General features: G+C 50.7%; 4 protein-coding genes across 7 annotated transcripts in view; 2 read left to right on the top strand and 2 right to left on the bottom strand.

The window, feature by feature from the left end:
• Positions 1 to 4,739, bottom strand: part of PCNT (pericentrin) — a 91,301-nt gene extending 86,562 nt beyond the window's left edge. The window contains exons 1-2 of the mRNA XM_054713631.1: positions 4,605 to 4,739; positions 1,374 to 1,577 (exon numbers count right to left, since the gene is read on the bottom strand). Of these exons, the coding sequence (XP_054569606.1) occupies positions 1,374 to 1,577; positions 4,605 to 4,661 (261 nt within the window). The 5' untranslated portion in view covers positions 4,662 to 4,739. The remainder of the gene's footprint in view (positions 1 to 1,373; positions 1,578 to 4,604) is intronic.
• A 3,817-nt stretch (positions 4,740 to 8,556) lies between these two features.
• Positions 8,557 to 17,639, top strand: C3H21orf58 (chromosome 3 C21orf58 homolog). The gene is made up of 8 exons (XM_054712864.1): positions 8,557 to 8,616; positions 9,794 to 9,854; positions 10,301 to 10,374; positions 11,083 to 11,250; positions 12,400 to 12,511; positions 16,326 to 16,465; positions 16,839 to 17,062; positions 17,543 to 17,639. The coding sequence occupies exons 1-8, from the start codon at positions 8,557 to 8,559 to the stop codon at positions 17,637 to 17,639; spliced, it is 936 nt and encodes a 311-aa protein (XP_054568839.1).
• Positions 17,640 to 18,385: 746 nt separating this feature from the next.
• YBEY (ybeY metalloendoribonuclease) lies at positions 18,386 to 24,055 on the bottom strand. 3 transcript variants are annotated; one of them, XM_028151732.2, is made up of 6 exons: positions 24,005 to 24,055; positions 23,296 to 23,556; positions 21,910 to 22,038; positions 20,574 to 20,642; positions 19,385 to 19,492; positions 18,386 to 19,069 (listed from the first exon to the last, which is right to left on the bottom strand). In XM_028151732.2, exons 2-5 carry the CDS (start codon positions 23,503 to 23,505, stop codon positions 19,406 to 19,408), a joined length of 495 nt encoding a protein of 164 aa, XP_028007533.1. In that variant the 5' UTR covers positions 23,506 to 23,556; positions 24,005 to 24,055; the 3' UTR covers positions 18,386 to 19,069; positions 19,385 to 19,405. The 3 variants fall into 3 exon arrangements, with proteins under 3 accessions (XP_028007533.1, XP_028007531.2, XP_008143859.1); XM_028151730.2 differs by having other exon boundaries at positions 23,296 to 23,551; positions 23,665 to 24,026; XM_008145637.3 differs by having other exon boundaries at positions 23,296 to 23,551; positions 24,005 to 24,019.
• Positions 24,056 to 24,154: 99 nt separating this feature from the next.
• Positions 24,155 to 27,684, top strand: part of MCM3AP (minichromosome maintenance complex component 3 associated protein) — a 41,488-nt gene continuing 37,958 nt past the window's right edge. Inside the window, exons 1-3 of one of the 2 annotated variants that reach the window (XM_028151725.2) lie at positions 24,155 to 24,441; positions 24,980 to 26,297; positions 26,544 to 26,767. In XM_028151725.2, coding sequence (XP_028007526.2) covers positions 25,088 to 26,297; positions 26,544 to 26,767 — 1,434 coding nt within the window. In that variant the 5' untranslated portion in view covers positions 24,155 to 24,441; positions 24,980 to 25,087. Of the gene's footprint in view, positions 24,442 to 24,814; positions 26,298 to 26,543; positions 26,768 to 27,684 lie in introns of those variants that run through there. The other variant, XM_008145638.3, reaches the window with a different exon arrangement.

Genomic DNA, 27,684 nt, shown 5'->3' with positions numbered 1-27,684 from the left:
GGGAACTTAACAAAAGAAAGATAAACAATCCAATCAAAAAATGGGCAAAGGACCTACATAGACACTTTTTGAAAGAGGACCTACAGAAGGCCAAGAGACATATGAAAACACGCTCAAAGTAACTAATCATCCGAGAGATGCAAATCAAAATGACAATGAGGTACCATCTCACACCTGTCAGAATGGCTATCATCAACAAATCAGCAAACAACAAGTGCTGGAGAGGATGCGGAGAAAAAGGAACCCTCTTGCACTGCTGGTGGGAATGCAGACTGGTTCAGCCACTGTGGAAAACAGTATGGTGTTTCCTCAAAAAATTAAAAATGGAACTGCCATTTGACCCAGTAATACCACTTCTAGGAACATATCCCAAGAAAACAGAATCACCACTCAGAGAGGATATATGCACCCCTATGTTCATAGCAGCACAATTTACCATAGCTAAGATTTGGAAAGAGCCTAAGTGCCCATCAGCAGATGAGTGGATTAAAAATCTGTGGTACTTCTCCACAATGGAATACTATGCTGCTGTAAAAAAGAAGAAAAATTCCACATTTGTAGGTAGTGTATTTGTAGGTGGTATAGGTGATAATTATTTTTTTTCCATAAGGCATGCCAGATACATCATGATTTTGAGTCAAATTCTGCCCTCAGCTGCCAGCTTTCCAGCTCATTCTAGCAAACATCTAAATCTGCACCAGCCCTGTTGCACACAGTAGGAAATACTCACAATTCAAGGCCCCTTATCTATAAGGCACACAGGAAGAAGTTCCAAGGAGAGTCCACTTATGGTTGATCAGGAGGCCCTAGGGAAGCCACACAGGGCCAGCATCCTCAGTACTCTCAATGCCCAAGTCCACTTCCACTCACCTGCTACACCTGACCTTTGCAGCTCTCAGGACCTTGAGCAACAGAATGTGGTGCCTCCTCCAGCAATACCACATTTCCACACCTTCACCCCCTTCCCTCCTCTTCCCACATTCAGCAAGAAGGGAAAGGACAAAGAATGACAAGTAGGTGGATTTGAAAGTAGGTGAAGGAGTATTGTAGTTTAAGTATCCAAAGAAAACACCTGTTAGAGGGGATGATGCACACAGCCACACCCGATGAACTCATACTTATAAAACTTCCATCACCAAAGCAAGCACCAATACTGACACTGCCTTCAAACAGTCAATCCAAAATTTCTCACAATCATACAAAGATAAAACATTAGGGAAAAAAACCCACAAAAATATACTCCCTTTTTGTAAACTAAAATAAAACCCTCTTTCCCCACATTTGAGAGGCAAAAACAAACCGAAGACCACCTTTTGTAAATTACACTAACAATAACTAAAAGATGAGCAAAACATAATGCTGAGAAAATTTACCTGAGCTGCTGCTGCCCCATCAGGGGTGTCACTGCATGGTGTGGCTTTGCAAACGTCCCCTCCTCCCAGGAATCCACGGTCCTCGTTGGCTACCGGACTCTCCTCCTGGACAGGCGCATCGACAGTCGAGCTCTTCCTCTTCGCCGTCTTTTTCTTCGAATGCGCACAGTCACCTTTTGTTTTTCTCTGTCGGAAGTGAGCAAGCTGTGCAAAAATGTAGAGAAGTAGTAAAGACAAAGGTAAGTGAGAAAAATGTAACAGAACCACAAAGTCAGCAGGCTTGTGGGGAACATGAGGCTCTGGGACTGGCTGAGTCCACTTGGCCACACCTGGCCAGATTCACATTAACCAACAGACCTCTGTCCCCCACACACTGCCTTCATTAATACCTATGATGCCAGGATCTAAGCTCAGAATTATATCCAAAGAGTCTAGATTGAAGACTGTTAATTATGCCTGTATACAGACAAAAGAAAGCAAGACAGCCGAGTGACAGAATAGCTTTTCTAGCCACTGGAAATTTACAGAAAAATTATATTTTAAAAAGTACAACTATTTAAAAAACTGATAGCTCAATCAAGGCATGTTTAAGGTTTAAAACCATGTAAAAGCTAAATCTCTCTCTTTTGCCCCCATTTTCCACCCAATCAAGAAAATATATAGCCTAGCCAAAATTTCCTAGCCATGGATTCTGAAACCAGTACAGAAATAGCAAATAATTAATTAAGCCAGGTCAATCTAACATCCTCCTTTATGGAATCAGATGTTCTAGTTTTCATGACACAGCTCACCAAAGCACCAGGGACTCCACAGAATGTCGCCCATCATAAGGCACAACCCAGCTCATTCCGTCTCTCAAGTCTGGGGGTTTCAGACTCTGCTCACACACCCTCTCCCACTAACACCTTATTCAAAAGGTATGAGATCTAACATCAGTTTTTCACTGATGTCACAAAGGGGGACATCTGTTCCTTCAAATGACAACTGTGTTCATAAAAGCAAATGCATTTAACAAATGTTTGTCCACAATTCCATGGACACAGGAAATTACACTAGCCATTCATGTGAGAAAAGCTGTCTGTCAAGGACAGACAATGCCCTCAGAACCAGCCTCATCTATTTAATTTTATTTTAATTCATTTGTTTTATGCCACACTCCATCCAAATTGCTTTCCTGCATCACAGTCCTTGTTTCTGGCCTGTGTTTGCCCAACAAGAGGCATATTGTTTCTTCTCCAGATGAGGTTAATCACCACCCTCAATGCTCCTTCAAGCACATTTACTCACATTTACAAACCACGACAAGCTCAGGAATACAGTGTTAAAACTAGGCTCACTTTCATCTCCTATGTGCGACAGGCACAAGCAAAGGGAGCAAAAAACAGGCCACAGAACTCCCTATTCAAACCCTAGTCAGTAGTTTCACCTTCACAGGAAGCCTGAATTGGGCCACTCTGTCCTATGCCTGTTATCCTGCCATTAGACACTGCTGTCCCTGTCACTGCCTCACACCAATCACTGTGTTCTGAATGATTTCTTTAATGCAGTGGCCCTTGGTTTTCTCAAGGGAAGGAACTAGCAATGAATACCTCCTACTATCTAACCCATATGAAATCGCCACGGTTTGGCCATATCTAACCTCAAACACAGCAACTTCATGTGGCTCTCCTTACTACTAGCTGGCACTGTACAGGCTCTCCTTCTTTCATTCCTGACAGAGCAGGTCACTTCCAACAGCCAGAATGGGGTGGGGCCGGAGTCACAGCCAACATGCCCAAGCCTGCTCCACTCTAACTCTGGAGCCCAGGTCTACTCAGCATGTGCTGTAATCCCCACAACATGCCCCCAAAACAGTGAGTACCAGAAGGCATTTCTGTGAAAAACTTGGCAGAAGAGAAGTGATAAAAGCAAGCCTGGAAACACATGACTCCAGGACCAGTGAGTTCACTTGGGCATCATCCACAATCTTAGGATACAGCACTGCCCCCAGGAGGCTCAGCAGGGTGTCTGTAGCTTCCCTAAGAATCCAGCATTGTGGGCGGGCTCCAGGCACCTCCATCAACTTCACCTGCTCAAGACCGTCCACCTGGGCCCAAACAGCAACCAAGCAAGAACAGGAGCTTCTGGCCCTAGCTGGTTTGGCTCAGTCGATAGAGTGTCAGCATGCAGACTGAAGGGTCCCAGGTTGGATTCGGGTCAAGGGCACATGCCAGGGTTGCGGGCTTGATCCCCAGTAGGGGGCGTGCAGAGGGCAGCCGATCAATGATTCTCTCTCACTGATGTTTCTCTCTCTCTCTCCCTCCCCCTTTCTCTCTGAAATCAATAAAAATATATTAAATAAATAAATAAAAGAACAGGAACTTCTGGACCCCGGGAATGAACAGTAGGTCAGCGGGAGGTAGTATTCCGCAATGTAAAAGGTCTCCTGGAACAACACTCGGAAACCTTTTTATATTTAAATAATACTGCAGAATTCCAAGTAAAATGAAAATCTGCATGTAGTTTTAAACGGATGGAAGCAACCTTGAGCCCTAAGAAACGATCCTGTGTCTCCCAGGACTGCAAGGAAGTCACAGGTCCTAGAAGTCCTCCAGGAAGCCTGAGCCGTGACGAGGTGGAGCCGCAACAGGTGCAGCTGTGCACAGGTGTGCCACTTATTGGCTGTCCAGGGTAACGAGGACACACGATGTAGTGAGAGCGCCCTTCCCTTCACTACCCGCCTGCCCTTCACTTTCTGTTGGGGTCCGGATGTGGGTGGGGAGTGAGGGACGCGGCGCGTTCCAAAGCCACTACTGTCCGTTAGGGCGTCTCGAGACCTGGCGGAGACGACACCGCGAATCCAAGAAACACCGCCACGCCAGGCTCCCGGGAAACACGGGAGGGGGGGCCGGGCAGAGACCCCCACCCACCCGCACCGCCCCTCCCGGACCAACCACAGCCGCCACGCCCCTCGAGTCCCGGCATGCCCTGCGCTCGGCATCTCAGAGAGACGCCAAGCGTCCCCCGCCGCTGATTGGTGGCACCGCGGCAGGGGCGGGGTTGGGCAGAGGGCGGCGGATTCAAGATGGCGGCGGCCAGGAGGTGGCTACCGTCCGAGTGAACAGAGGGCAAGAGTGCGGCGGCAGCCTCCGCCTGACTGCGTTCGCTCCTGGCTGGGTTGGTGGCGGGCCCTGGAATCCTCCCTTAGGAGCCCACACCAGGGTAGCGGGAGGAGTCGGCGCTATCATTTACCTTCGCTCTTCCGGCCTCCACCTTTCTGCGCCGCTGCTCCTGTTCATCTTCTTCCATCTCCCTCCAGGCCTCCTCGCGGGCCTCCCGGGAGGTGACGGAGCCGACGCGGCGCTGCCTTCGCTCTATTTACACTCCCTCCCCCTCGCCCGGGCTCTCCCTCCCCCGCGACAACTGTCACGCAGACGTGAGCCCGCCCCTCTCCGGGCCGGCTTCGCCGCCAATCAGGGGTCACATTCCTGCCCTCGCGCACGCGCGCTCAGAATGGCGCGGCTGGCGTAGAGCTCCGCCCCTGCCGCTTGCGGACCACCGATTGGCGCGATAACGCCCCAATCAGCGGAGCGCGGTGGCCTCGACCTCGCTGTGGTTGGTCGATTTTAAAGGTGCCGGGGCACCGCCTTGTCTGCGCAGTCGCTGGGCCTGCGGTCCTGCTCTGGGCAGGGATGCAGAGTATTCACGTTCCGCCGAATCCGGAGTCAGCTCCTATGCCAAAGCCTTTGGACCAAGCGTTGCCGTCACTTTCATCCCGATTCGTCGTTCGGTTGTTAGACGTGGACCCCTGGGGAGTTGAGACCTACCCCTAAAGGAGCTGGGGCGCTTGCAGAACCCACTCCACCTTCCTCTTCAAGGAAGGACTTCGAGGCCGGCTTCTACCCCACGATCACCCAGGGAGCGGTTCCTAGAACCCGCCCCCTTTGTCTGGGAAGCAGTGACTACCCTCAGGGCTGCAGTGGGCATCTCACGTCTCGTTCCGGCTGTCCTAGATACCCTCACCCTCGTTCCTCGGGACTGAGCCCTGGTCACTGAGCCCTTCTTCGCTGGAATGCTTTCTTTGTTCATTTCACAGACAGCCAGCAAAATTATTTGGATCCTTTCCTATACTGTATGTCCCTTCCCTATTGTATGACTTCGCTTCTACCTCCTTGCCTACGGGCATCTGGACTGAAGGAGCCCACGTGCCAGGGCAGCCAGTTATGAATTCGGTGGGGATCTGGGTCAGGACCTTTAGTTACAGCCCAGAGTTGCAGGGACAGGTTGCCACTGGGACTGGCGCCACTCGTGGACCAGTGTATTCTTACTGGAGACAGTGCCAAATTGAGGTCAGAGTTCATGTGTCTACCCCCAGCTTGTAGCTCCTGGATGATGCAGCATAGGATTTGACTAGAGCGTCCCCCAGTCATGGGTCCACTCCAGCATCTCTGCCATAAAACAGTCCCCTGGATCAAAGAATGTTAGTGAAACAGGCCAGTAAGGCAGGACAAGCAGAATAGGGAAACAGACCAGATAGTTATACAGCAGTTTGCAGCCATCTAGAAAAATCAAGATGCCAAGTAGTTACAGCCATCTAGTAAATCCTACTTTCCCTAAACCAGGACACATAAGAGTAAATGGTTTGCACTTCACCCCAACCAGAGAATAAATAGCTTAAATCAGTGGTCGCCAACCGGTGAGGTCCGAAAGGTTGGTGACTGCTGGCTTAAATCACCCTACACAGGGACACAGCAGAAGTCTGATTCTGTAGCCAGTGGTGTGTAGTAGGGTGGACAGGGTGCCGTGGAACAGAAGTTTTGCCAACCACACCCAAGGACAGATGAAGTTAAGAGAATAAATCTCATTTTAGTACATCAGCATAAAGCTGGTGGATGTTCTATTGAAATGCTCCCCTAAGACATCCCTGAACTCCCAGCCTTTAAAACCCCTCAAAGGTCCCAGTGCTTTGTGCTCTCTCCAAGGAGCAAGCCCTAGCCTCTCCCTGCATCCTTTCCCCACAGGCTGCATCTCCTAAACTCTAAGGGACCCCACCAGGCTTACAACCAGGGCAGCAATGGGCAGTGGTAGTTCATTCCAGATAAACCCGCTGAGCCTGTCCCTAAGGCCCCCCTTTCTTTTACTTAGTGAGGCAAAGCAGACCAGCCCAGGTGCATTTCCCCAGCCCTTCTTTGTTTCATTGTCCACAGCTTTGATAAACATCCTCTAAAATTCACTGGACTCATGTGAAATTTTTCCTGCACGAATTCAAGAACCCACACACTACAAGCTAGTCCTAGGCAGACCTCTTCAGTAACATTAGGAGGGACCCCCCCCCATGCTGGTGGGGAGTTCTGTAGAGAGGGGCATGCTGAGGCCCTGCAGACAGGAAAGGAAAACCCATACTTGTAATGCACATCTATTGCTGTTAGGACAATCTTTGGGATGAGAAACATCTTTGGATGAGGAACTGATGCTTCTCTCTCTCCCACTCTCTCTAAAAAGAGCAATGGAAAAAAATATCCTCGGGTGAGAATTAAAAAAAAAAAGGAAATGAAGTATGGACTTTTAGTTAATGATAATGTATCAATATAGGTTCATTAATTATAACAAATGTGTCATACCAATATAAGATGTTAATAATTGGGGAACCGTGTGTGGGACCTCTCTGTACTATCTTCTCAAATTTTCTGTGAATCTAAAACTGTTCTTAAAAAATAAAATTTGGCCCTGGCTGGTTTGGCTCAGTGGGTAGAGCTTCAGCCTGTGGACTGAGGGGTCTCGGGTTCGATTCTGGTCAGGGTTGTGGGCTCAACCAGTGGTGGTTCTCTCTCATCATTGGTGTTTCTATCTCTCCTTCTCCCTTACTCTCTGAAACCAATAAAAAAATATATTAAAAAAAAAAAAGAGAAAAGAAAGTTTGTTTTATTGTAAACTGCCAAACAAGTTCATACTCCCTAGGATGTATATACCCCTGGAGTTACCTCCTTAGCTACCTTGAGTTACTAAGTTAACTAGTTTTTGTACACACTCACACCTGTTAGAACATTAGGGTATGATACATATAAAACCTAAAGACTGAAGGGCAACTTAAGAGATTTTAGCCCAATTTCAGCCACCTGATGCAAGTCTCTGGGTTGGCTGCATTGAGGAGAGGGCTGTAAGGTGCTGAGCCCTGCTCCTACCCCCGCCCCGGACTTCGGTCACCGCTCCAATGTCAAATCTGTTCTATCTCTTCATCAGTTCGGTTGACCCATTTGTAAACCTGAAATGGAAAGCCAAGGGAACCAACAACCACACCCTCTGTTCCATGGAGCCCTGCCCTTCCTACCACACCACTGCCCACTAAGGCCTCCCCTGCTGGTCGGAGCCTCCCACTCACACCTGCCCCAAATGTCCCCGCCACATAGCTACCAGGACGCCCATCACTGCCTTGGCGGGGTCCCCTCCTGGCAGTCCCAGCACTAGACTCATGTCCTGCCCAGTGGGATGGGGGCCCAACCTGTGTCCCTTGAGAGGCCAGCTGGCCTGTGGGGTGGACAAGCCAGGGAGCCCCTAAGCCTGGGGGTTCTTTGGCCAGCTCCTTGGTGCCGCCCCCTCTGCGGCCCAGAATTTCCTAAAACCCTCAGGTAGCAGGTGCCGGGGCTTTGTCTTCTCGGAGTGTACCTAGGAGCAGCCAGGGGCCTGCTGGCCTCCTGGAGGTCATAATGCAGAGTGCAGGCTCCTGAACGAAGGGTAGGTGGGTATGGCTGAACCCTCCCCACAGCCTCACCCTCTTCTGGGCTCTGTCACGGTGGGGACCGTGTATGGTGGGGCTGGGACTGTCCTCCCACCAGGACCCTGCTCTGCCCCTCTGGCCCCAGCTGCTGCCCACGTTTGCCCTTCCAAGGAGCTTGCCTGGCCACACCTGGGAGTGGTAGTGTTTGCAGGCAACCCCTGGGTAAGGAGTGGGTGGGGCCTGGGAAAGACTCTCCGAGAAAACCTGGCAACCTGGGGCCTCCCTGTCTGCTGCGTCTAGCAACTGCCTTGGCGATGCCAGTGTTGGCTGCAGACACTGCAGTCCAGGGAGATGTGGGGCTCTCCCGCTCCCTGGCAGAGGCCAGTCTCCACAATCCTTCATCGACAGCAGGGCTGAGGCTGCTACTCTGCAGATAACTGGCACCAGGGAGGGAGGGGCCTGCGGTGTCCCCTCTCCCATGGTCCTGGGATGCTGGATTCCACTGTGGCAGATCAAATGGCCCGACTGACCCTGAAACTCTTGGAGAAGGTAAGACGGACGGACGGGCAGTCGTGTTTTTAACACCTGCTTATAGGAGTGCAACTTTAAAGGGTAAGATATTCTTGTGAGTGCTACAGCTTCCCAGCAAAACCCTCTCCTGTGGATTTCATTTCTTTTTCTTTTTTTGTTGTTCTTCCCCCCCGCACCCCCAGTGGATTTTAGCCTTGTAATGAATGGACTGTGGTTTCTTGAGTTTTCTTCTTTGCGTTCATACAGAACCAAGTAGGTTCTTCTGGCAGTTTCCGCAGCCAGGACACAGGCACACACCTTCGGCCAACACTTCCAGGGCCCCACCAAGGTCCCCTGAGGAACCTCTGGGCTTCAGTGTTTAAGGCAGGGGTGGGGAACCTTTTATCTGCCAAGGGCCATTTGGATATTTATAACATAATTTGCTTAATATGAGTTTATGTTGCTATGAGAAAAGCTCCTAGATTTATTGAATTTCAAGTCTCACTTGTGGTTGCCTTAGCAGGGCCAGAGCACTTGATTTCACAGGCCTTATGCGGCCCTCGGGCTAGCCGTTCCCCACCCCTGGTCTAAGGGAAGACAGAGACCCACCTGTGATAGGACCCACAGCCCCCTGGGCTGGGCCTGGGCAGAGGGACTGGGGGACCTGTCGTCACACCAGACTTCTTACCCTCAGAGTCCGTATGAGCCTCAGAGACCACCCAGCACAGCAGCTCCTCGTGTCCCCACCTGCTTTGTTCCTCTTCTGCTGACCTTGTGCCCTGTACACACACACACACACACACACACACACACACACACACACACCCGCCCCATCTGCTGGCCCATGGGCCCCTTTGCAGGGGCCAGCAGGGGTTACCCCAGGACTGGCCCAGGTGGGCAGTCAGGGTGGTCAGGGACACAGAGCTAGCCTGGGTCTGGCTCTTCAGAAAGCTGTCTGGAGGGGGCCGCACAGATCAGAGCGCCGCCCTCAGAGTCTAAGGAGGAATATGTGCATGTGTGGAGAATGTGACACACTCGCCCCTAAGAGAGGATGGTGACCCTGCCGCCTGTCCCACCCTCTAGCACCCAGCACTTCCTGCCCCGTCCCCTTCATCTGGGGCATCGGCAGCTCAGGCAGGTGCCCCCCGCCAGCCTGTGCCCGCTCACACTGAGCCTGTGCCGGGAACCGGACCCTGCCACGGTCTCTTCCTCACAGAAACTGGAGCAGGAGCGTGAGGATGTGGAAGGGGATTCTGAGGACCCCCACCTTGTGCCAGGTAAGGGCTGGGCTGTTTGGAGCCCTTCGGGCGGGCACCAGACCCACCTTCTGCTCAGGTCCCTCCCCCTTCTGTCACTAGCAAGGCTGTGCTTAATCTGTTCCTTATATCCAGGGTTGAAGGTTTGTTTTATCTTTACAACACTCTCACACACACATACCATACTCACATGCACTCACACACGCATGCACACAGGCAGGCACAATTACACACACACACACACACACACACACACACACACACACACACACACAAAGACTCACGCGCACACACCAGGTGCTCTGCTGAGTGCACCCTCACATCCCATCCTATCACCTTTACCTGTAAGCCCCAGGACAGGGACATCCCTCATCCCCACTTTCGAAATGAGAACACGGGCCCAGGTCACCGCCAGGTCTTGGCGGATGCAGCTGAAGTGTCCTGACGGGTCTGCACATTCTCTCCAGGACATGAGGACAGGCCGGATGCAGCCCTGCAGAGCGCCCTGAGGAGGAGGAAGGACCTTCAGCAGAGACTCTGGGTAGGTCGCAGCAGCCTGGGCATGAGCTGTCTGTGGCTGAAACAGCTGGCTACCAGACTCAGACCCGTGTGGGGAGTGGGGGTGAAGGAGTGGGTGGGGACTGGAGGATGGGAGTGGGGTGTGTGAGGTGGGAATGGGGGTTGTCATGTCCTTCTGGACTCAGTGCCAGTTCCCTGAGGTTTGTGATTCGTGGGCGGGCAGCTGGTGAACTTCGAGCAGCTGAGATTTCACGCCTGGGGCCCTGGGAACATGCTCTGTCTGTGGTCTGGGCTCTGACAAGCATGCGATTGGCTAGGCCACCTGCTCTGGTGGCACACTATCCAAGCTGGAAATGCTTAGTAAAGGCCCACTTCCTTCCTGGTCCCAACTCCGTTCCCCAGCAGCAGGAAGGAGCACTCCCAGTCCACACAAATAGTTCCAATAAATGTAGCACTTGTAGCAAAGGGGACGCCAAGGCAGCCAGAACCAGAACTAGTTCATATGATTTGGTAAATTTTAAAAGAAGCAGTATTCTCAAGTGGGTCCCCTCAAAGGGCCCTCAGGCCCTGCTTTCAGGCCTGGCTCCAGTGCTAGGGAAGGCCTGCAGGGCAGTGATGGACACTCCAGGTGTCCCACACTGGCCACCCACCAGGGAAGAGCCCAGGGCACACCTCCCACCCCAGGTTAGTGGCTGCCCCTCTGAGCCGCAGTCTCTGCTTGGCGTTGCAGGAACAATACCTCCTGGAAGAGCTCTCCCGCGCCCACGCCCGCTCCTGGACAGGGCCCAGCAGAGGAGCCCGTGGGTCAGCGCTGCCAACAGAGGTGCCCCCTGGCATCTACCCTGCCGCCTCCCCACCCCCACCACCCCTGGAGCTGCCTCGGGTCATCCAACACTCGGTAGGTCTTCCTCCCGGTGAACCCAGGGGCAGAACCACTGTGGGAAGGCTCTGTGCCCACGGAGACCGCCCATCTGCAGCAAGCTCAGCAGCCCTGTGAGTGCTCTGAAGAGGTTGTTTTGGCTAAGAGCCCACAGTGGTGCACTCACCACATCCAGGCACGCACAAGGACATCAGGGGCTCATCTCAGTCATCCTCGCAGGTACCCTGAGACAGGCCTTTGGGGATTGTGATCTTGTCCCCTTATTATAGACTAGAGACCCAGTGCACGAAATTCGTGCACTCAGGGCGGAGGGGTGTCCCTCAGCCTGGCCTGCTCCCTCTCACAGTCTGGGAGCCATCAGTCAGACATCCTTGGTGCTGCCACCAAGGCAGGAGAGGCTCCTGCCACCACCTCTGCGCTCACCAGCCGTGAGCCCAGCTTCTGGCTGAGTCGCGCTCCTCCTGTGGGAGCGCACTGATCACCAGGGAGCAGCTCTTGTGTTAAGCATCTGCCCCCTGGTGGTCAGTGCACATCATAGAGGCCGGTTGTTCCACAGTTCAGTTAATTTGCATATTAGCCTTTTATTATATAGGATGAGAGGCTGGGGTCCCAGGTCCTAACTTTTGCTCTAGGAGTAGAAGTATTAGGGAAGTTCAGCATTAGGAGGACACTGAATTAGGGGAAGAAGTGTTTTAACTCTTTTTCAAAACTTCAAAATGACCAGGAGAAGCTTCAGACCTTAATTTCAACGCATAAGTTGCAGGGAGGGGGGTGTTTTATGCAAACATTCAATCCATAAGATATCATGTCGTAAGCTAATGCCCAGACTCACATAATTATCTGTTCAGCCATCAAGTCAACCTCTAGGGTTAATCAGCAAAGTTCCCCTTGGATGGATGGATAGATAAGTAGATGGACAGGTTGGTGGATGGTTGGATGACTAGGTAGATGCATGGGTAAGTGGGTGAGTGGGTAGGTGAGAGAGTGGGTGGGTGAGTTGATAGGTGGATGGATGTGTAGATGGGTGGGTGGGTGGTTTGTTGGGTTGATGGGTGGGTGGATGGGTTGGTGGGTGGGTAGATGCATGGGTGAGTGTGTGGATAGGTGGGTGCTGTAGCACACTCTCTCCAAGGACGCATTCAGTAGCTAGTCACCTGGTCTTCCTAGGTCCCCCAGGCTCCTCCCACCATCATTCAGCAGCTACCTCAGCAGCCACTCATCGCACAGATTCCCCCTCCCCAGGCCTTCCCAGCTCAAAGGTCTGGAAGTATTAAGGAAGGTAAGTGTTCGATATTAATATTGTTGTGGGCTTATGAAATTCTCTACTGAAAGGAAAAATATTTTGTAAGCAGGACAGTCATTTAGAGTCAGCTTCTGGCTACTCAACTGAAGTCACCTGTTACCAACATGAACATGGCTTTAACTTTGAGAAATGTTTCCATGATGGATATCGCGGAGTGAAGAAAAGATATAAAAGAAAGAGGACTTTCCCAGCTGGTGTGGCTCAGTGGTTGAGTGTTGACCCATGCACCAAGAGGTCACCGGTTCTATTCCCAGTCAGAGCACACGCCCAGGTTGCAGGCTCGATCCTCAGCAGGGGGCGTGCAGGAGGCAGCCAATCGATGTTGTTGTTTCTCTTTCATCGATGTTTCTTCTCCCTTTCCCTTCCTCTCTGAAATCAATAATAATAATAATAATAATAATATATATATATATATGCACTTAAGCAACCATTTTGATCAAATGACTGGAATGATCAGTCACTATGACACGCACTGACCACCGGGGCGCAGACGCTCAACACAGGAGCTGCCCCCTGGTGGTCAGTGTGCTCCCACAGTCAACCTCCCATGGTCCCCCTCCCCGCTGTCCCTCCCTCCCCCCCTCCACCACCCCCGCCAGCAGGCCCCGATTGCCTGATTGGGGCCGGGCCCTGGGCTGGGACAGGGAACCAGGGGTGGGTGGCAGCGGACAGGGCCCCTTTCCCAGGGGGGCCAAGGGCCTAGGGACCCCACCCATGCATGAATTTCGTGCACCGGGCCTCTAGTATTTTTAATAAATAAATAAATAAAAATTGTGCTAAAAAACACAAAGCATAAAATTTACCATCTTAACCATGTTTAAGTGGTGTTAATGATATTCATTGTTATGCAACAGATCTTTAGAACTTTCTCATCTTCCCGAACTAAAACTCTGTCCCATTAAACACTAATTCACATTCCCCTCCCCCAGCCCCTGACACCCACCATCTAATTTCTGTGTCTATGAATCTGACTCCTCTAGGAACCTTATGTAAAATGGAATCACACAGCACCTTTTAGTCCACAGGCCAACGCTTTATCTACTGATCCAAACCAGCTAAGGATGCATTAAAAAAAAAAAAAAAGGTTTTTAAATAGATTTTTAGAGAGAGAGGAAAGGAGCGGGAGACAGAGAGAAAGAAACCTTGATTGGTTGTTTTCTGCAGTCCCCCTACCGAGGGTCGGGCATGTGCCCTGACCGGGAATTGAACCGCCAACCTTTCTGTACATGGGACGACACCCATGTGCAGGGACGTCACACTGGCAAGGACTGGTGCATTCTTTTTGGGGTTGGATGTTCCAATTCTTCCCTGCGGGGGCTCCTACAGCAGTGCTGTTCTGGACGTAGCTGTCTCTGGTGACGGGACATGCGTGGGGAGCACGTGCTGGGGAAGGAGATGGCCCAGTCAGGGAACACTGCCAGGCAGTCTTCCCGAGTGGTGATTCCATGTTGTACATGCCACAGAAAGGAAGGAGACTTTCAGTTGCCCACAGCAATGCACCAACACTCGGTGTTTTCAGATTTTTTTCCATTTTTGCCAATCTGGTGGGCATGACTAGTAGATCATTCTGGCTTTAATTTACGTTTCACCTTTTATATACAGGGTGTCCCCCAAAAAATGTATACACACTTCAACAGCTCAATTTTGCAAGTGAAATGTACTTTAATAAACATTGCCTTCATAATTACTCAAAGTGTGTACATACATTTTTTGGGACACTCTATAGTTATTGGCCATTTGATACCCATTTGTGTGAAGTGCCCATTTAAGTATGTTGCCCATTTTTCTTTCAGGTTGCTTGCCTCTCATTGATTCATAGGAATTCTTGATAGTCTACAACGGGTCCCTTTTTGACATACGTATTACAAATATTAAGTCCTTTTGTGGCCTGCCCTTTCACTCTTAATGTCTTTAGGTGGAGTTCTTAACTCCACTAATAGGTTTTGGGCTCTTTCCTTTGTGATTAGTGCCTTGGGTGTCCTGTCTGAAGTTTTTACCTGCTCAAGGTCATATTGTCTCACATTTAAGTTTCACATTCAGATTCACGATCCATCTGGAGTGGATGTGTGCGTGCGATGAGTTAGGGATCAATGCTATTTTCTTAATATATATTTTATTGATTTTTTTACAGAGAGGAAGGGAGAGGGATAGAGAGCTAGAAACATTGATGAGAGAGAAACATCGATCAGCTGCCTCCTGCACACCCCCCACTGGGGATGTGCCCGAAACCAAGGTACATGCCCTTAACCGGAATTGAACCCGGGACCCCTCAGTCCGCAGGCCGACGCTCTATCCACTGAACCAAACCGGTTTCGGCTCAATGTTATTTTCTTTTTGCCGTGGCATCAGTTTGATCCGGTGTCGTTTACTGAAGGTTCTCCAATTGCACTACCGTGTCCCTCTGTCAGGAAGCGTCCCTTTAGCGAACAGGATGTGTCCATTCCTGTGCTCCTGTGTAATGTAATCTTTTCACTCCTGACTCTATCAGTGGGAGTCCTGGGGGCCTGACTGGGAAGTGTCCCCTCAGAGGCTCCCACTGCTGCTGGTGGGTGGGGTCTGCCCCAGCCCAGGCACACGCAAGTCTCAAGGGCCTTTCCCAGATGGGGCCGCCAGACAGCCTGTCCAGCTGCTTGTCATGCAGGGTCAGAGTTCCCACAGCTGTGCTGCTGCAGGATCTGGCTCTGGGTCTGCACCTCCCATCGTGCCCCAAACTTGTGGCAAAATCTGTGTTAGTCAGGGTTCTGTAGAGAAACAGAATCAATAGGATGTGTATACAGAGAGGAAGGTGCGTTTTAAGGAATTGGCCTGTGCAATTATGGAGGCCTGGTTAGTCCAAAATCTGCAGGGTGGGCTGGCCCACTGGGGACCCAGGGGAGAGTTTCAGTTGGAGTGGGGAGGCTGTTGGCTGGGGTCCTGTGTCCTGCTGAGCCCCTGCCCCTGGGCCTCCAGGCTCCTGTTAGTTTGCCTGGGCGTATGAATCGTCCTAGCGGACCTGCCTTCCTTTGGTGAGTCTGACAGAGCCTGGAGGAAATGCCTAATTTCCTGGACCTAGCTGCTGTGCAAACAACCCATGTTTACCTCTCACGCCGACAAAATTTACACATTTTATAGCATCCAGAGTTGGTGAATTTATCCCGGAGCTGCCGTAACAAAGCACCACCAGCCAGGTGGCTGAAAACCACAGAAATCCACTGTCACAGTCTGGAGGCAGAACCCAGGTGTCCCAGGGCCATTCTCCCTCCAGGGAGGGTCCTCCTGCCTCTTTCAGCGGTGGCTCCAGGTGTCCTGGGCTGGAGCTCAATGGCTCGTCTCTGTCCGTGTCTGTGTTCCCCTTTGGTCTCCATCTCCCTCTGCCTGTCTCTTATAAACACACTTGCCCTTGGACTTGGGCCCCATCTGGATAAGCCAGAATGATCTCATCTCAAGATCCTTCATTACATCTGCAAAGACCCTTTTTCCAAATAAGGCCATTGTTCTGAGGTCAGGGGCCACCATGCAGCCCCGATGGCCTTGAGGAATCTGCTACAGGAAGGCAAGAGGAGCCACCTCCTAGGAGCCCAACTGGACACCGTCCACACACTTTACAGCACACACACCCTCTGACCTGGAAATTTCAGGTCTGGGAATGTGACCCTCCCCCACCCCCCCCATCCCCGCCCCAGGAGGAACAGATACCTGTAACACCCTACACCTGTTTCAACAAATAGGCTGCTCTAAAGCTCTGTTCTCAGGTGAGACCCGAGGGCGAGCCCTGTGTGTGTGACCGAGCCCCTCCTCCCCACCCTTTCAGACATGGTGGAGATGATGCTGCTGCAGAACGCACAGATGCACCAGGTCATCATGCAGAACCTGATGCTCCAAGCCGTGCCCCCAATGGCCCCTGCTTCCTCCAGGGGACCGCAAGCCACACCCCTGCCCCCCACCCTGCAGGTAGGCTCAGCCTGGAGCAGACACCAGGTAAAGGAGGCCACCCAAGTAAGCACTTCTGGAAATGGTGCATCTGTGTAACTCCGAAAAGCACATTTTTAGCTCTGGGCGCCTGGAATCTGGCCGTGAAATCCCCCAGTGCTCCCCTTGTCCCCTCAGATGAGGAATGGGTTGTGCAGTTTGAGGCCCAGAAAGCTGCTTCCCTGGGATGAGTTCTCCCCCCTACCCCCCATTTCTCCCCCTCTTCCCTGCCCTTCCTGGGCTCTGAGGCCACCCTAAGTCAGGAACGGGAGCGGGGGTGGGGGAAGAGGGGTGCCTGAAGCAGCAGGTCCCCGTTGAAACGAGCGGGTGTTTGTGCTGTGCCGAGGGCCTGCAGTGGCCTCACCCCGCCGGGCTGCGAGCTGAGAGGCAGAAGCCGCCCTCCGTGCACCATCACCACCACTATGCGCCCCCAGCCCCGATGCAGGCGGCCGCACCTGGCTCACCCGTGGCTTACTCCACGTGGCCCTCGGTGGTCTCCGCCACCGTCCTCCCACCTGCCGCCAGCTTCCTGCCCACCATGCGTCACGTGGCCGCCCCCTCTGCCGCTGCCCTTAGCACGTAAGGATCCCGGAACCCCATTGCCCTTCCCCACCCCTACTGAGAAGCCAGTGGACGTAGGTCTCTGTCAGGTCCCTAGGCTGCAGAGGGAATTGGGAAAGGGGACTGGAAAGGCCCTGCCATCTCCTGAGGGACACAGGTGGGACCATGGAGCCTCCCCCCACCCCCATCACCATAGCTGAGTGTGGACCCCACGGCAACCTCCTGGGGACGCTGTGTGCAGCTTGGGTCATTTGTCTAACCCAGATGACCCTGGGTATGTCCAGTCCAAGCATGGCTGCGGGTCCCTCCTGATCCCCAGAGCAGAGCTCACCTGCCCCGTGCACCTGAGCCCTGCGGGGCAGTAACGACACCCAGACTCTTGCCTTTCCTCTAGGGCTGTGCCTGAAGGTTTCCTGCCTGCACCCGCTCCGGCTCCGGGCCAGTGAGCCCCCGACACCTGCCTGGTGGGCCCCACGGTCCCTGTCCCTCTTCCCTCAGGGACGTGGTCAGAAAAACCAGGTGGAAGCCTGACAGTGAGATCAACAGGGATGTTGTCAGAAAAGATGCCCAGCAGCCACAGGAAGATGATCCATAGCACAGATTTAGCCACATAAGAATATAAACCTTCCTATGGGAGACAGCCCAGAGGCGAGGGAGGAAAGCAGTGGCTGAGACTGTGATGTGCTGTCCTGGGAGGAAGCACTGGTGACAGGCAGATCCACCCGCTGGCCCGGCCTTTCTCCTGCGAATAAACCCGCAGAGCTGCACACGGCTCCTGAGGAGGGGGCTGGGGACCGAGGCTCTTCTGGTTCTGTTGGGTTTCTCACCTGATGAGTCTGTTACCTTTACTCTTTTTAAAAAAATGTTTTTATTGATTTTAAAGAGAAAGGGAGTGGGATAGAGAGACAGAAACATCGAGTAGCTGCCTCCTGCACAGCCTGCACCCGGGCATGTGCCCTGACCAGGAATCAATCTGGGTTCATCGGCTGATGCTCAACCACTGACCCACACCGCTGGGCTGATACCTTTACTCTCTGTACTTCCTGTTACTCTTTTCCTTTGGTGGGATTATGTTCTCCTGCTTTTTAATAGTTTTCCTGTAAATGTCATTTTTTAGTAGTAGCATGCTTTCATGGCCCCTTTTGGGGTACATCAGCTGGTTCCCTAAGTTCCTCAGAAGCAGGAACACTGTCTTTGCACCCTCGGGTTCTCCAGGAGGATGTCGGAGGAGGCACGATGCCCGCTTCACTGCACGCAGGTCCCCTCTGGGCTGACGTCAGGGCCGAACCGTCCCACAGCCCAGTCTCTTGTTAAACGCACCAATTAAAGGTCTGGCCATAGTTCCTATTTTCACATGAATTTTTTCTAACATGGCTTCGGTTTTATTTCTCCACGTTATTAACAGAGGGAAGGCATCTGACAAGTCCACTGTCTTTGGGGAATCTGGTAAACTGGAAACACTCAGTTCAGTACACCTCCTGAGCAGGGGGAATCACATGGGGTCACATGGGAGTCACGTGGAAAGCCTCTTGGGGGTACCTGGTGCTGATGAAGGCACATGGAGGGACAAGACCAGCAGGTCTCAGGACCCCTTCAGTCTCTTAAAAAGGATTTCAGAGCCAAGAGCTTTGTGATTACAAGCGGGCCATGCGCAGCCAACGGTGACTCAGGAATGTCAAAGGCTCAAGCCCTAATCCCCGAGAGCTGGGGGAAGTGCAGACTGAGACAGGACACAAATCCAGTGGGAAATGTGTTTCTAACACACTGGTTTTCATGTTTCTTACATAGACTCATAGGGGAAACCAAGTTCTCAGAATTGCAGCATCCCTAGTTGTTAGGGCCGAAAAGGATCGGAGAGGCTGTGTTACCGCCGTGACCTCTTGGAACTCCCTGTGTTGTGGTCAAGATCCTGACCTGACAGGTTCAGGTGATGGGGGCCCCGACTGGCTGGCTAGGTGCCTGTCCCCTCCACCATCTGCTCCCACATATATGCCCCCAGGCCGCTTGTTTCATCCTCCTGGGTGGCTGCAAAGGTGGGAGAGAGAAAGGTTTCATTACCAAAGGCAGAAACCCTGGGAGGGGCAGGTTAGATGCACTAAGAGTTTAGAACTGTTTTATCTACAATACTGAAAATAACATGTCCACTGTGTTCTAAGTAAAGACATGAATGGAAATTTCTCCTGTACTTTAGGAAATAGTTCCACTCATGGAATTTAGCCCCGGCTTGGGCATTGACCAGCCCTCCGTGTGGGGAAGCCTCTGATCCTCGGGACCCACGGGGAGGGGTCAACTCCCATCCACACGGAGTCCCTGTGTCCTGGAGGGTCCCTCAGGTACTACCTGTGTCGTGGGCTGTGCTCATCAGAAGAGGTCCCTGCTCAGGGGCTGGAGCCTGGCCCCCGTGCGCCGGCTAAGCTCCTCGAGAACCTGCTTCTCCTTCTGGTACATCTGCAACGAAGGAACGAAAACCAGCCCTGGACTTGCCCAGCTGGCCTGGCTGCTCAGGCCCTGGGGAGTCCCTGGCTCAGCCCAGGGTCCCCTCCTCAGCAAATCCCTCCCTGAGGCCCGTGTCCCCAAGGCTATGGCATGGGGAGCCTTGGCCATAGGGCTCCCCTCAAGGTTCTGCTCATGGGTGCCCAGCACCTGTGCACCGAGTGCCAAAATGCTGCCTGCAGGGTGAACAATGGAGACGGCAGGAGAGGCTGTGGGCTGGGGCAGAGGGGGTGATCTTGGGTAGGAAAGAGGAGAGCCTGCTTGGGGTCACAGGAGTACAGGCGCAGGACACAGGGGAGGGTGGGGGTGCAGATGGCTCCTCCAGGGGGAAGGATGGTCAGGGCTTGGAGGGCTGGGGTCCCTGGCAGACTGCACACACTGAGACTTAGATCTGTTGGATGTAGAGGCGGAGGGCTGAGGAGGAAGGGGCGAAGGGGCCACAGCAGGGCCGGCATCTGACAGGAAGGGGAGGTGGAGCCAGGGTGAGGCTGGTGTGGACCCAGCCTAGGATGGCCGGGGGAGAGGACAAGTGTGCCAGGGACTTCTTTTGTTAATGAAAAAGTTGCTTATGCCTTTCAGAGAATCTGACTATTTGACTACAAGTACAGTTTGAGTTTATTAAACACAATATGGTTTGTATACCAACATGGACCTTTACAAGCGGGTAAAACATTGCACCCTTCGAGGAAACCAACGGCTCCATAACTTGACACCATAGGTCTCTATCAGACGCCTGCATTTTAAATCCTGTTCGCAACTGATAAATAGCATCACAGTTTCTCTCACGAAGATTAAGCCATCAGAATTTCATGGAATTTTTAGAATTCAGTCTCTCTGCTCAGACTTTCAATAGTGAGTTAATAATACAGCTAACAGCATTTGGGGAGCCCACTATTTAAAACAAACATTGTAAAAGTTTTAAAAATAAAGTAAACACGTATAAAATTCCTTATTTTACTGTTTTTTCCAATTTTGGTTTTCATCGACTGCAAGGGGCAGGTCGGGCAGCCCTGGCTTGTGGGGGGATGGCACCTACCTTCTGCCACGTGGCCTCTGTGTTATGTGTGAAGCCCAGTAGATGACAGAGCCCATGAGTGGCAGTCACCTGTTGGAACAATTAAAAAGCTGCCTCAGGGGCTGACCATGACCAAGCCAGGAGCCAGGGGAGGAGGAAGGCAGGGAGAGCTTAGCCCACATCTGGTGGGAGGTTAGGAACCCTCCTCTGGGCCCAGGAAGGGCTTCGGGAATCGGTGGCAGCAGCACCGAGGGTGTGAGTGGGCAATGAGAACATGGGCGGGGTTCAGAAAACATCAGGTAGACCAGGGCCCTGTCAGGGATGTGAAGACCAGGATCTCTGGGGTAGGGAGGGTCAGTGATTATTTCCTGAGAAGACACCTGCTTTTCAGGGCAGAGGGAAGGGTCGGAGGAGTGGTGAGATTTGGATGATAAGGTGGTAGTTGGAGGGTACTCAGGGCTATTAGAAGGGGCCTACGTGCAGTTGGCAGCCAGGAGGGTGGAGAGTGGCTGGCTGGTCCTGTGACGGGGAATGAGGGTCACAGGAGTGGTGGGCTGGCCCTCTACTTTGATACAGAACCCTCAGGAGGTGCCGGGAAGTGAAATCAGATATCCACAATTGCACCCTCGATCACGTCCCCCTCCCCCTGGGGTGCATCACTGCTGGCCACAGAGATCCCAGAGCTGGACATGCTGACCAGTCCTGACTACACTGGGCTTCCTGTTGCTCAGGAAGAAAGGGAAACCTCCTCCCCCACCCCAAAAACCTGCTCACACTGAGTCTCATGTGGAAGCACTAGGACACCCCCCGCCCCCGCCCCGCAACATATTTCAGGATGTGGCTATTTGGCCAAAGGAAGACCCCTCAATTGAATCCTTGGGGAAGTTAAAATATGACTCTATCACACTCAATACTTTCAGAACCCCCCCCCTTTTTTTTTAATATAATAAGCTGAGGACAGATCTGGAAGGCCCTGGATGCTAGAATTTTGTCCACTTTGGGCAGTTTCCTAAGAAGCTTATTTAGCAAGCCTGCGTTAACTACACAGCCTGCTGAGCTCAAGGTAAAAGCTAAAACAAGGTCACTACTGGGAGTTTCCCTTATCTCATATCTCAGTTACCAAGAAACTCCCTGTCCTCTTCCTGTCCTTGGCACTGCCACAGGGCATGCAGATCCCGTTCCGACATCTTCCTCTCTGTGGATCTCCCTCTCTGTGGGTCTCCCTCAATAACCCTTGTTCTTCCCGTGGGCAATAGTGTGGACACAGGTGGCACGTAGCCAAACTCTTTATGGCCTGGATTAAGGACACGGTATTTCTTTGCTAGGCAGACCCTGTCATTTCAGCATTCCTACTTACAGTCAGGATGTCATAGTAATCTTCATTTTCTTTGCATTGCTGGAAGATATACTCCACTCCTAGGAAAATGTCCCCCAGATTATAGTCATCTGGAAAATCAGGCTGGGGAATTTCACCTGCTTTCAGATTCTGCAAGTGAGGATACAGATTGTGAGAACAGGACCTCAGGAACACTAACCTGACGACAGGCCTACAGACTTCATTCTGGAAGGCATTGTCCTGACTAGTTCGGAGTGGGGGCGGGAGACCACAAAGCCACTACACACAAGTGACTTAGGATGTTTCCACCTTGTTGAGTGAGTTTCTTTCCATTTCTTTCATCCTTCCCAATGCATAGTCACACAGATTATGTCTAAGAGTTAAATCACCACACTGATAAAGTTTTATATTTCTGTTCTTTCCTCCTGGTATTTTGTCCTAAATAACCTTTCACATTTTCTTATTTACCGTAAAGACCATAAGCACCAGTGCATTCAGTTGAGTTCAGTTCACAGTAAGCCAGTAACCTATGGCTGCATATTTATTTAGTATTGTTAATGGTTTTTTTTTCCTATTAAGGAAAATAAGTGAACTTAAAAAAAATTTAAATTCTTTATTGTTGGAAGTATTATATATGTCTCCCTTTCCCCCCATTAACTGCTTCCCGGCTGCTCCCACACCCCCAGCACATGCCCTCACCCCCCTACTGTCTATGTCCATTGGTTATGCTTATATGCATGCATACAAGTCCTTTTGTTGATCTCTTACCCTCCCCCATTTCACCCTCCCCTGCCTTCCCTCTGAGGTTTGACAGTCTGTTCGATGTTTCTATGTCTCTGAATCTATTTTTGTTCATCAGTTTACGTTGTTCATTATATTCAACAAATGAGTGAGATCATGTGATACTTAATAAGTGAACATTTTAATATTATGCATTTAATATTTTATAGTCTTCCTTCTTTGGTTTATTTCTGTGGGTGTGACACTAGTGGATTGAAGTCTGTTGCCAAGCTGCTTTCCAATTTATGTTGCTACTAACCCGTGTAAAGCCCTGCATGACTCATTTGCATAACTGCAAGTGACCTGACAGCTATCACAAGTTTATAGAACATATTTACACAAGTCTCTTCTTTTATTCAGTGTTATTTAATTTTTAACCATACATATTCATTACTGATTCACACTCAAAACTGCTAATTCACTGATCCCATTAGGTGGGGAGAGGGGAGCTCAATCCCCTTTTCTCCTCCAGAAATGGGCATTGATCAATAGAGTTGATCTCTACTCTTGTGTATATTGTGAAAGTTTTCAAAATAAAACTAAAAAATCATGTCTGTAATATAATTAACACAGGAAATTTACACTGAATGGTAGGCTAGACAAGGCAAAGAGGAAAATACTTTTTACCTCATGAAATGGAAAAGAAAGCACATCAGTTGGGATATTTTTCTCTCTGTAGATCCTGTTGATGTGCTGAATACTCTTGTTGTCAACACAGATGATCCCCAGGTCGAATTTCTGGACTCCTAAAATACTCCTGACTATCTCCATCCTCTGGCGGAGCGGCACTCTCCGGAGGGGGATAGCTCGCTGCAGGTTTCTGAGCACCAGACTCATTTCAGGAGGACAACGGGGGCACTTTAAAAAACGTCTGTAAAGGAGCCTGTGCTTTAAGTTGAAGAGAAGACAAATCAGTCCTAGAAAGTACAACACGCACACACAATCAAGTCATTTTATTTGGTGCAATTCATTGAAAAAAAAATTACAGGAATTTACATTTTACCATAAGAAAAATATAAAAATGAAGGTCTATAAAACGACGCCAGAGTCAGGCAAGCCAGAATGGATAACAGTAGCCAAAGGAAATTAAGGCTGGTGGAGAGGAAGGGACGTTATTAGATAGTGCAAGCGGGTGAGCGGGGTCGGGGCAGTGGAAGTGGAGGAGGGAAGGGTAGAATGGGGTGCCTGGCCGGATCCAGGGCTTCCCGAGGAACCGCTCAGCGCTGACCCCGGGCAGCACGCGGGTGGGCTGACGTCCCCCAAGTTCGAAGAGAAGAAGCCACCCGCGTACGTATGGGGACCGAAGCCTGCGGACCCAACCCTTGTCCCCGCGCACCGGAAGCCCCACCGCCGCCGCTCAGCCGGAGAGCGGAACCCGAGCTTGGAGGCCCGCGGGCGGGGCCGGGTTGCTCAGGTAGGACCGGAAGTCGGTCCGCCACTGTTTTGGTCCGCGGCCCGCAGGGAAGCGCTGGTTCCGGCGGTCTTGGTCTGCACTACCAGCTAGGCGCGGAGGTACCCCGGAGCGGCGGCGTCCCTGAGCCGGACCCTGAGCGCTGCGCGGGGTCAGAGCCGGGCGGAGGTTGCCCCTCCACCTCTCGCCGTTCCCCGGCCCCTCTTCGCGCGTGTCACTTACAGAAATTTACATTTTACAGGGCGGAATAGCGAGGCGCCGGGCCCAGGGTGCGGCCTGTGCGGGGACCTATGGAGCCGCCTGCTAGATGGGGTCGTGATGCTCCGCTCCAGCCCCTCCCGAGTCTAGGGCGGCCTCTCCACGTGAGTACTCGATCTCTAGGCTGGTTCGTTCGGGGAGTAGCCCCGGTATAAAAACATTTAATTTCTGTGTCTGGAAAGAGTATTTAGTGCTAAGATTACTCGGAGAATAATTAGGTGGGAGAACTGAAACACCGATGTTCTTATTGTCACAGTGTAATCATCTGGCTATGGAGATTGGAAGAAGTTAGGAGACACTCCTCTCTTTAATTTGAAAAGTGTAATTGCATTCATTTTTTAAAAATTAACATTTGAGGTTTTGGGCGAATTTACCAATTTAGTAAAATGATTTGGCCTTTAGTCACGCTTTAAACATCTGTGATAAAGTAACTTATTTGTATCGTCTTCCACCCCATACTCCCCCCCCCCCAAAAAAAAAAAAAAAAAGAAAAAGAACCCACTATTTCTCAGAAAATAAGAATACTTGGCCCTTTCCTTTGTCTGCCTGTTAAATAACTTAGAATGTGACATGTGATGAAAAATTCTTTTCTTAGTTTTCCAGCAGCACATAGCTCTGATGATCTGAATTTTTGTTTTTCAGCTCACATGAAATGAAGGGGAGGAGCTCCCTAGTTCAACAAACTGTTTAAGGAAGAGGACTGCTTTGTACAGGGAAATATTTATTACCTTCCAATAACTGGATCAGAAGATGAACCCAACTAATCCTTTCAGTGGGCAGCAGCCTAGTGCTTTTTTAACATCTTCCAGTAGTTCCATAGGAACAGGTCAGGCTAAGCAACCATTTCGATTTGGTCAGCCTTCTCTTTTTGGACAAAACAATACAGTATCTGGGAAAAGCTCAGGATTTTCACAGATATCTAGCTTTCCAACATCTGGAGTAGGTCACTCTTCTTCAGCACAAACATTAGGATTCTCCCAAACCTCGAATGTTGGACTCTTTTCTGGACTTGAACACACTCCAGCCTTTGTAGCTGCCTCTGGGCCTTCAAGTTCATGTGTGCCTGCAAACCCAAGATTTACTTTCAAATCACCCAACCTTGGGGCTTTCCCAAGTACTTCTACTTTTGCACCAGAAACTGGAGAAGTAGCAAGCTCTGGTTTTGGGAAAACAGAGTTCAGCTTTAAATCTCTGGAAAATTCAGTGTTCAGACCAATATTGGGGGCTGAATCCGAGCCAGAGAAAACTCAAAGCCAAATTACTTCTGGATTTTTCACATTTTCCCAACCAATTAGTAGTGGATCCGGAGGACAGACTCCATTTTCTTTTACACAGGTGACAAGTTCAGCTACTAAATCAAATTTTACGTTTTCAAAACCAGTTGATAGTAGTAATTCATCATCACCTTTTGCCCCTGCTTTGTCAAGTCAAAATGTGGAGGAAGAAAAGAAAGGCCCTAAGTCACTATTTGGAAGTCTTAATAGTAGCTTCACTAGCTTCCCCACATCTTCAGGATCATTGGGGGAACCCTTCCCAGTTAGCAAAACAGGTGCCAGACAAGGATGTGAAGACACTGTTTCCCAAGTGGAGCCACTTTCCAGCTTCATGAAAGGACTGAAAAGGAAGGAGGATCAGGATCGCTCCCCAAGGAGATATGGCCACGATGCAGTGGAAGACTTGGACCCTCTATCGAGGGGTGATCATCCTCCCGATAAGAGGCCTGTCCGCCTGAATCGGCCCCGGGGAGGTACTCTGTTTGGTCGGACTATACAGGATGTTTTCAAAAGCAATAAAGAAGTCAGTCGTCTGGGCAACAAGGAATCTAGAAAGGAAATTGGCTGTGCCGAGTCTGGGGAAAATGATCACTTGGCCATACCAGGAGGGAGTCAGTCTGTTCTGGCAGCTTCCCGGTTTCCATGTGTGAAAGAGGAAGAAACTGAAAGTAGAGATAAAAAAGAAGGTGAGCTCTAAAAATGTACAACATACAGTAAATCTTGCTGTATGGCAAGTTCTTGGTAAATTTTCCTGGGTGTTAGCTTGATTTTTTGGTTAAGTCCCCGGTAAACATTAAGGACATTAATATACCATAGGATCTTGGAGCAGGTCTCACATACATGGAAATTTCCTTTGCCCTTACATAGTTGGTGCCTCCTGTTTGAAAACATTACATCTACTACAGTTCTGTGCCCATTTTCTGATCCCCTAGATTTTCTAAGAGGAACTCCTGGGCGTCAGAATAAAAGAAGTGAGAGCACAGACAGTCTTGGGGGCTTCTCTCCCTCTGAAGTCACAGCGATCCAGTGCAAGAACATTCCCGACTATCTCAACAACAGGACCATTCTGGAGAATCACTTTGGCAAAATTGCTAAAGTGCAGCGCATTTACACCAGGCGCAACAAACACCTCGCGGTGGTGTATTTCTTTGATCATGTGAGTACTCCCGACTGAGTTTGTGTGAGTGAAAAAATAGGTTTTAGAGTAATAAAGTAGGAGTGAACTTTGTCACTTCAAAACCTTTTTTTTTTTTAATTAGTTTATTTGCTTGCTAGAATGTAGGAAGTACTAGAATATTTTGTTCTTACCTTGCAGAGGCTAGAATAGCACTTTTCTTCATAATTGGAGTCATTAGTGAAAAGCTTGTAGCCCCTACTGAATGCTGTGGTGAGTCCCATGAAGTCAGATTCTTCTGGAACACACTGGATTGGCTCCATAACCACACAGCACTTTTCCAAACTTGAGTTTTGTTTTGTTTTTGATTTATTGGTCATAGTATATGATACTCAAACAATACAGAAAAAGTGAAATCCCCTTGTAATCACATTCCCCAGAGATATGTTTGGTTTATACCCTAACTTTAAATACAACGTCAGGCAGAAGTATGTTTATAGTTGTTGGTATGGAAAGTAATACAATAATTAATAATAATACAAAAATAAACTGTTTTACATAATCACAACTGTAAACCCACTTACTAGTATGCCCCACCCTGTATGTATATAAGTACACCTGTGCATAACAGTTGTAGCTCACATTATGTAGATTTATCCTACCTAATAACAGAGTAATATGCAAATTGACCGTACCTTCGCTACACCCACAAGCCACGCCCACCAACCACGCCCACCAGGAAACCGTTGCAGGGATGTTGGGTGTGGCAGAGCCCAAGGCCGGGAAAGTCCTGGATCGCAGGCAACCACGGGGGGTCGGCTCCTACCATCTGTAGCAGGGAGGCTGGGGTGCAGCAGAGCCAAGGCCGCTGCCCAGGGCCAAGCCCCGACCCTGAAAGAAGGCAGAAGGCGGTGGCCACAGCCAAGGCAGGGGTCCCTGGTGCCGGCAGAAAACTGGTG

Source organism: Eptesicus fuscus, chromosome 3, assembly GCF_027574615.1.
Source record: "Eptesicus fuscus isolate TK198812 chromosome 3, DD_ASM_mEF_20220401, whole genome shotgun sequence".
In the NCBI taxonomy this organism is placed as follows: Eukaryota; Metazoa; Chordata; class Mammalia; order Chiroptera; family Vespertilionidae; genus Eptesicus; species Eptesicus fuscus.
This window is presented reverse-complemented; position numbering and strand designations above follow the sequence as displayed.

Bases quoted from the DNA above. Each gene is read 5' to 3' on its own strand.
- C3H21orf58 (XM_054712864.1), top strand. From the start codon at position 8,557: ATGCTGGATTCCACTGTGGCAGATCAAATGGCCCGACTGACCCTGAAA. The intron at 9,855-10,300 runs GTAAGGGCTGGG...CATTCTCTCCAG, and splicing joins GGACCCCCACCTTGTGCCAG to GACATGAGGACAGGCCGGAT. The intron at 12,512-16,325 runs GTAAGTGTTCGA...CCACCCTTTCAG, and splicing joins GTCTGGAAGTATTAAGGAAG to ACATGGTGGAGATGATGCTG.
- YBEY (XM_028151730.2), bottom strand. The intron at 20,643-21,909 runs GTAAGTAGGAAT...TTGTTCCAACAG, and splicing joins ATTACTATGACATCCTGACT to GTGACTGCCACTCATGGGCT. The intron at 19,493-20,573 runs GTAGGTGCCATC...CCTTCGTTGCAG, and splicing joins CAGAGGCCACGTGGCAGAAG to ATGTACCAGAAGGAGAAGCA.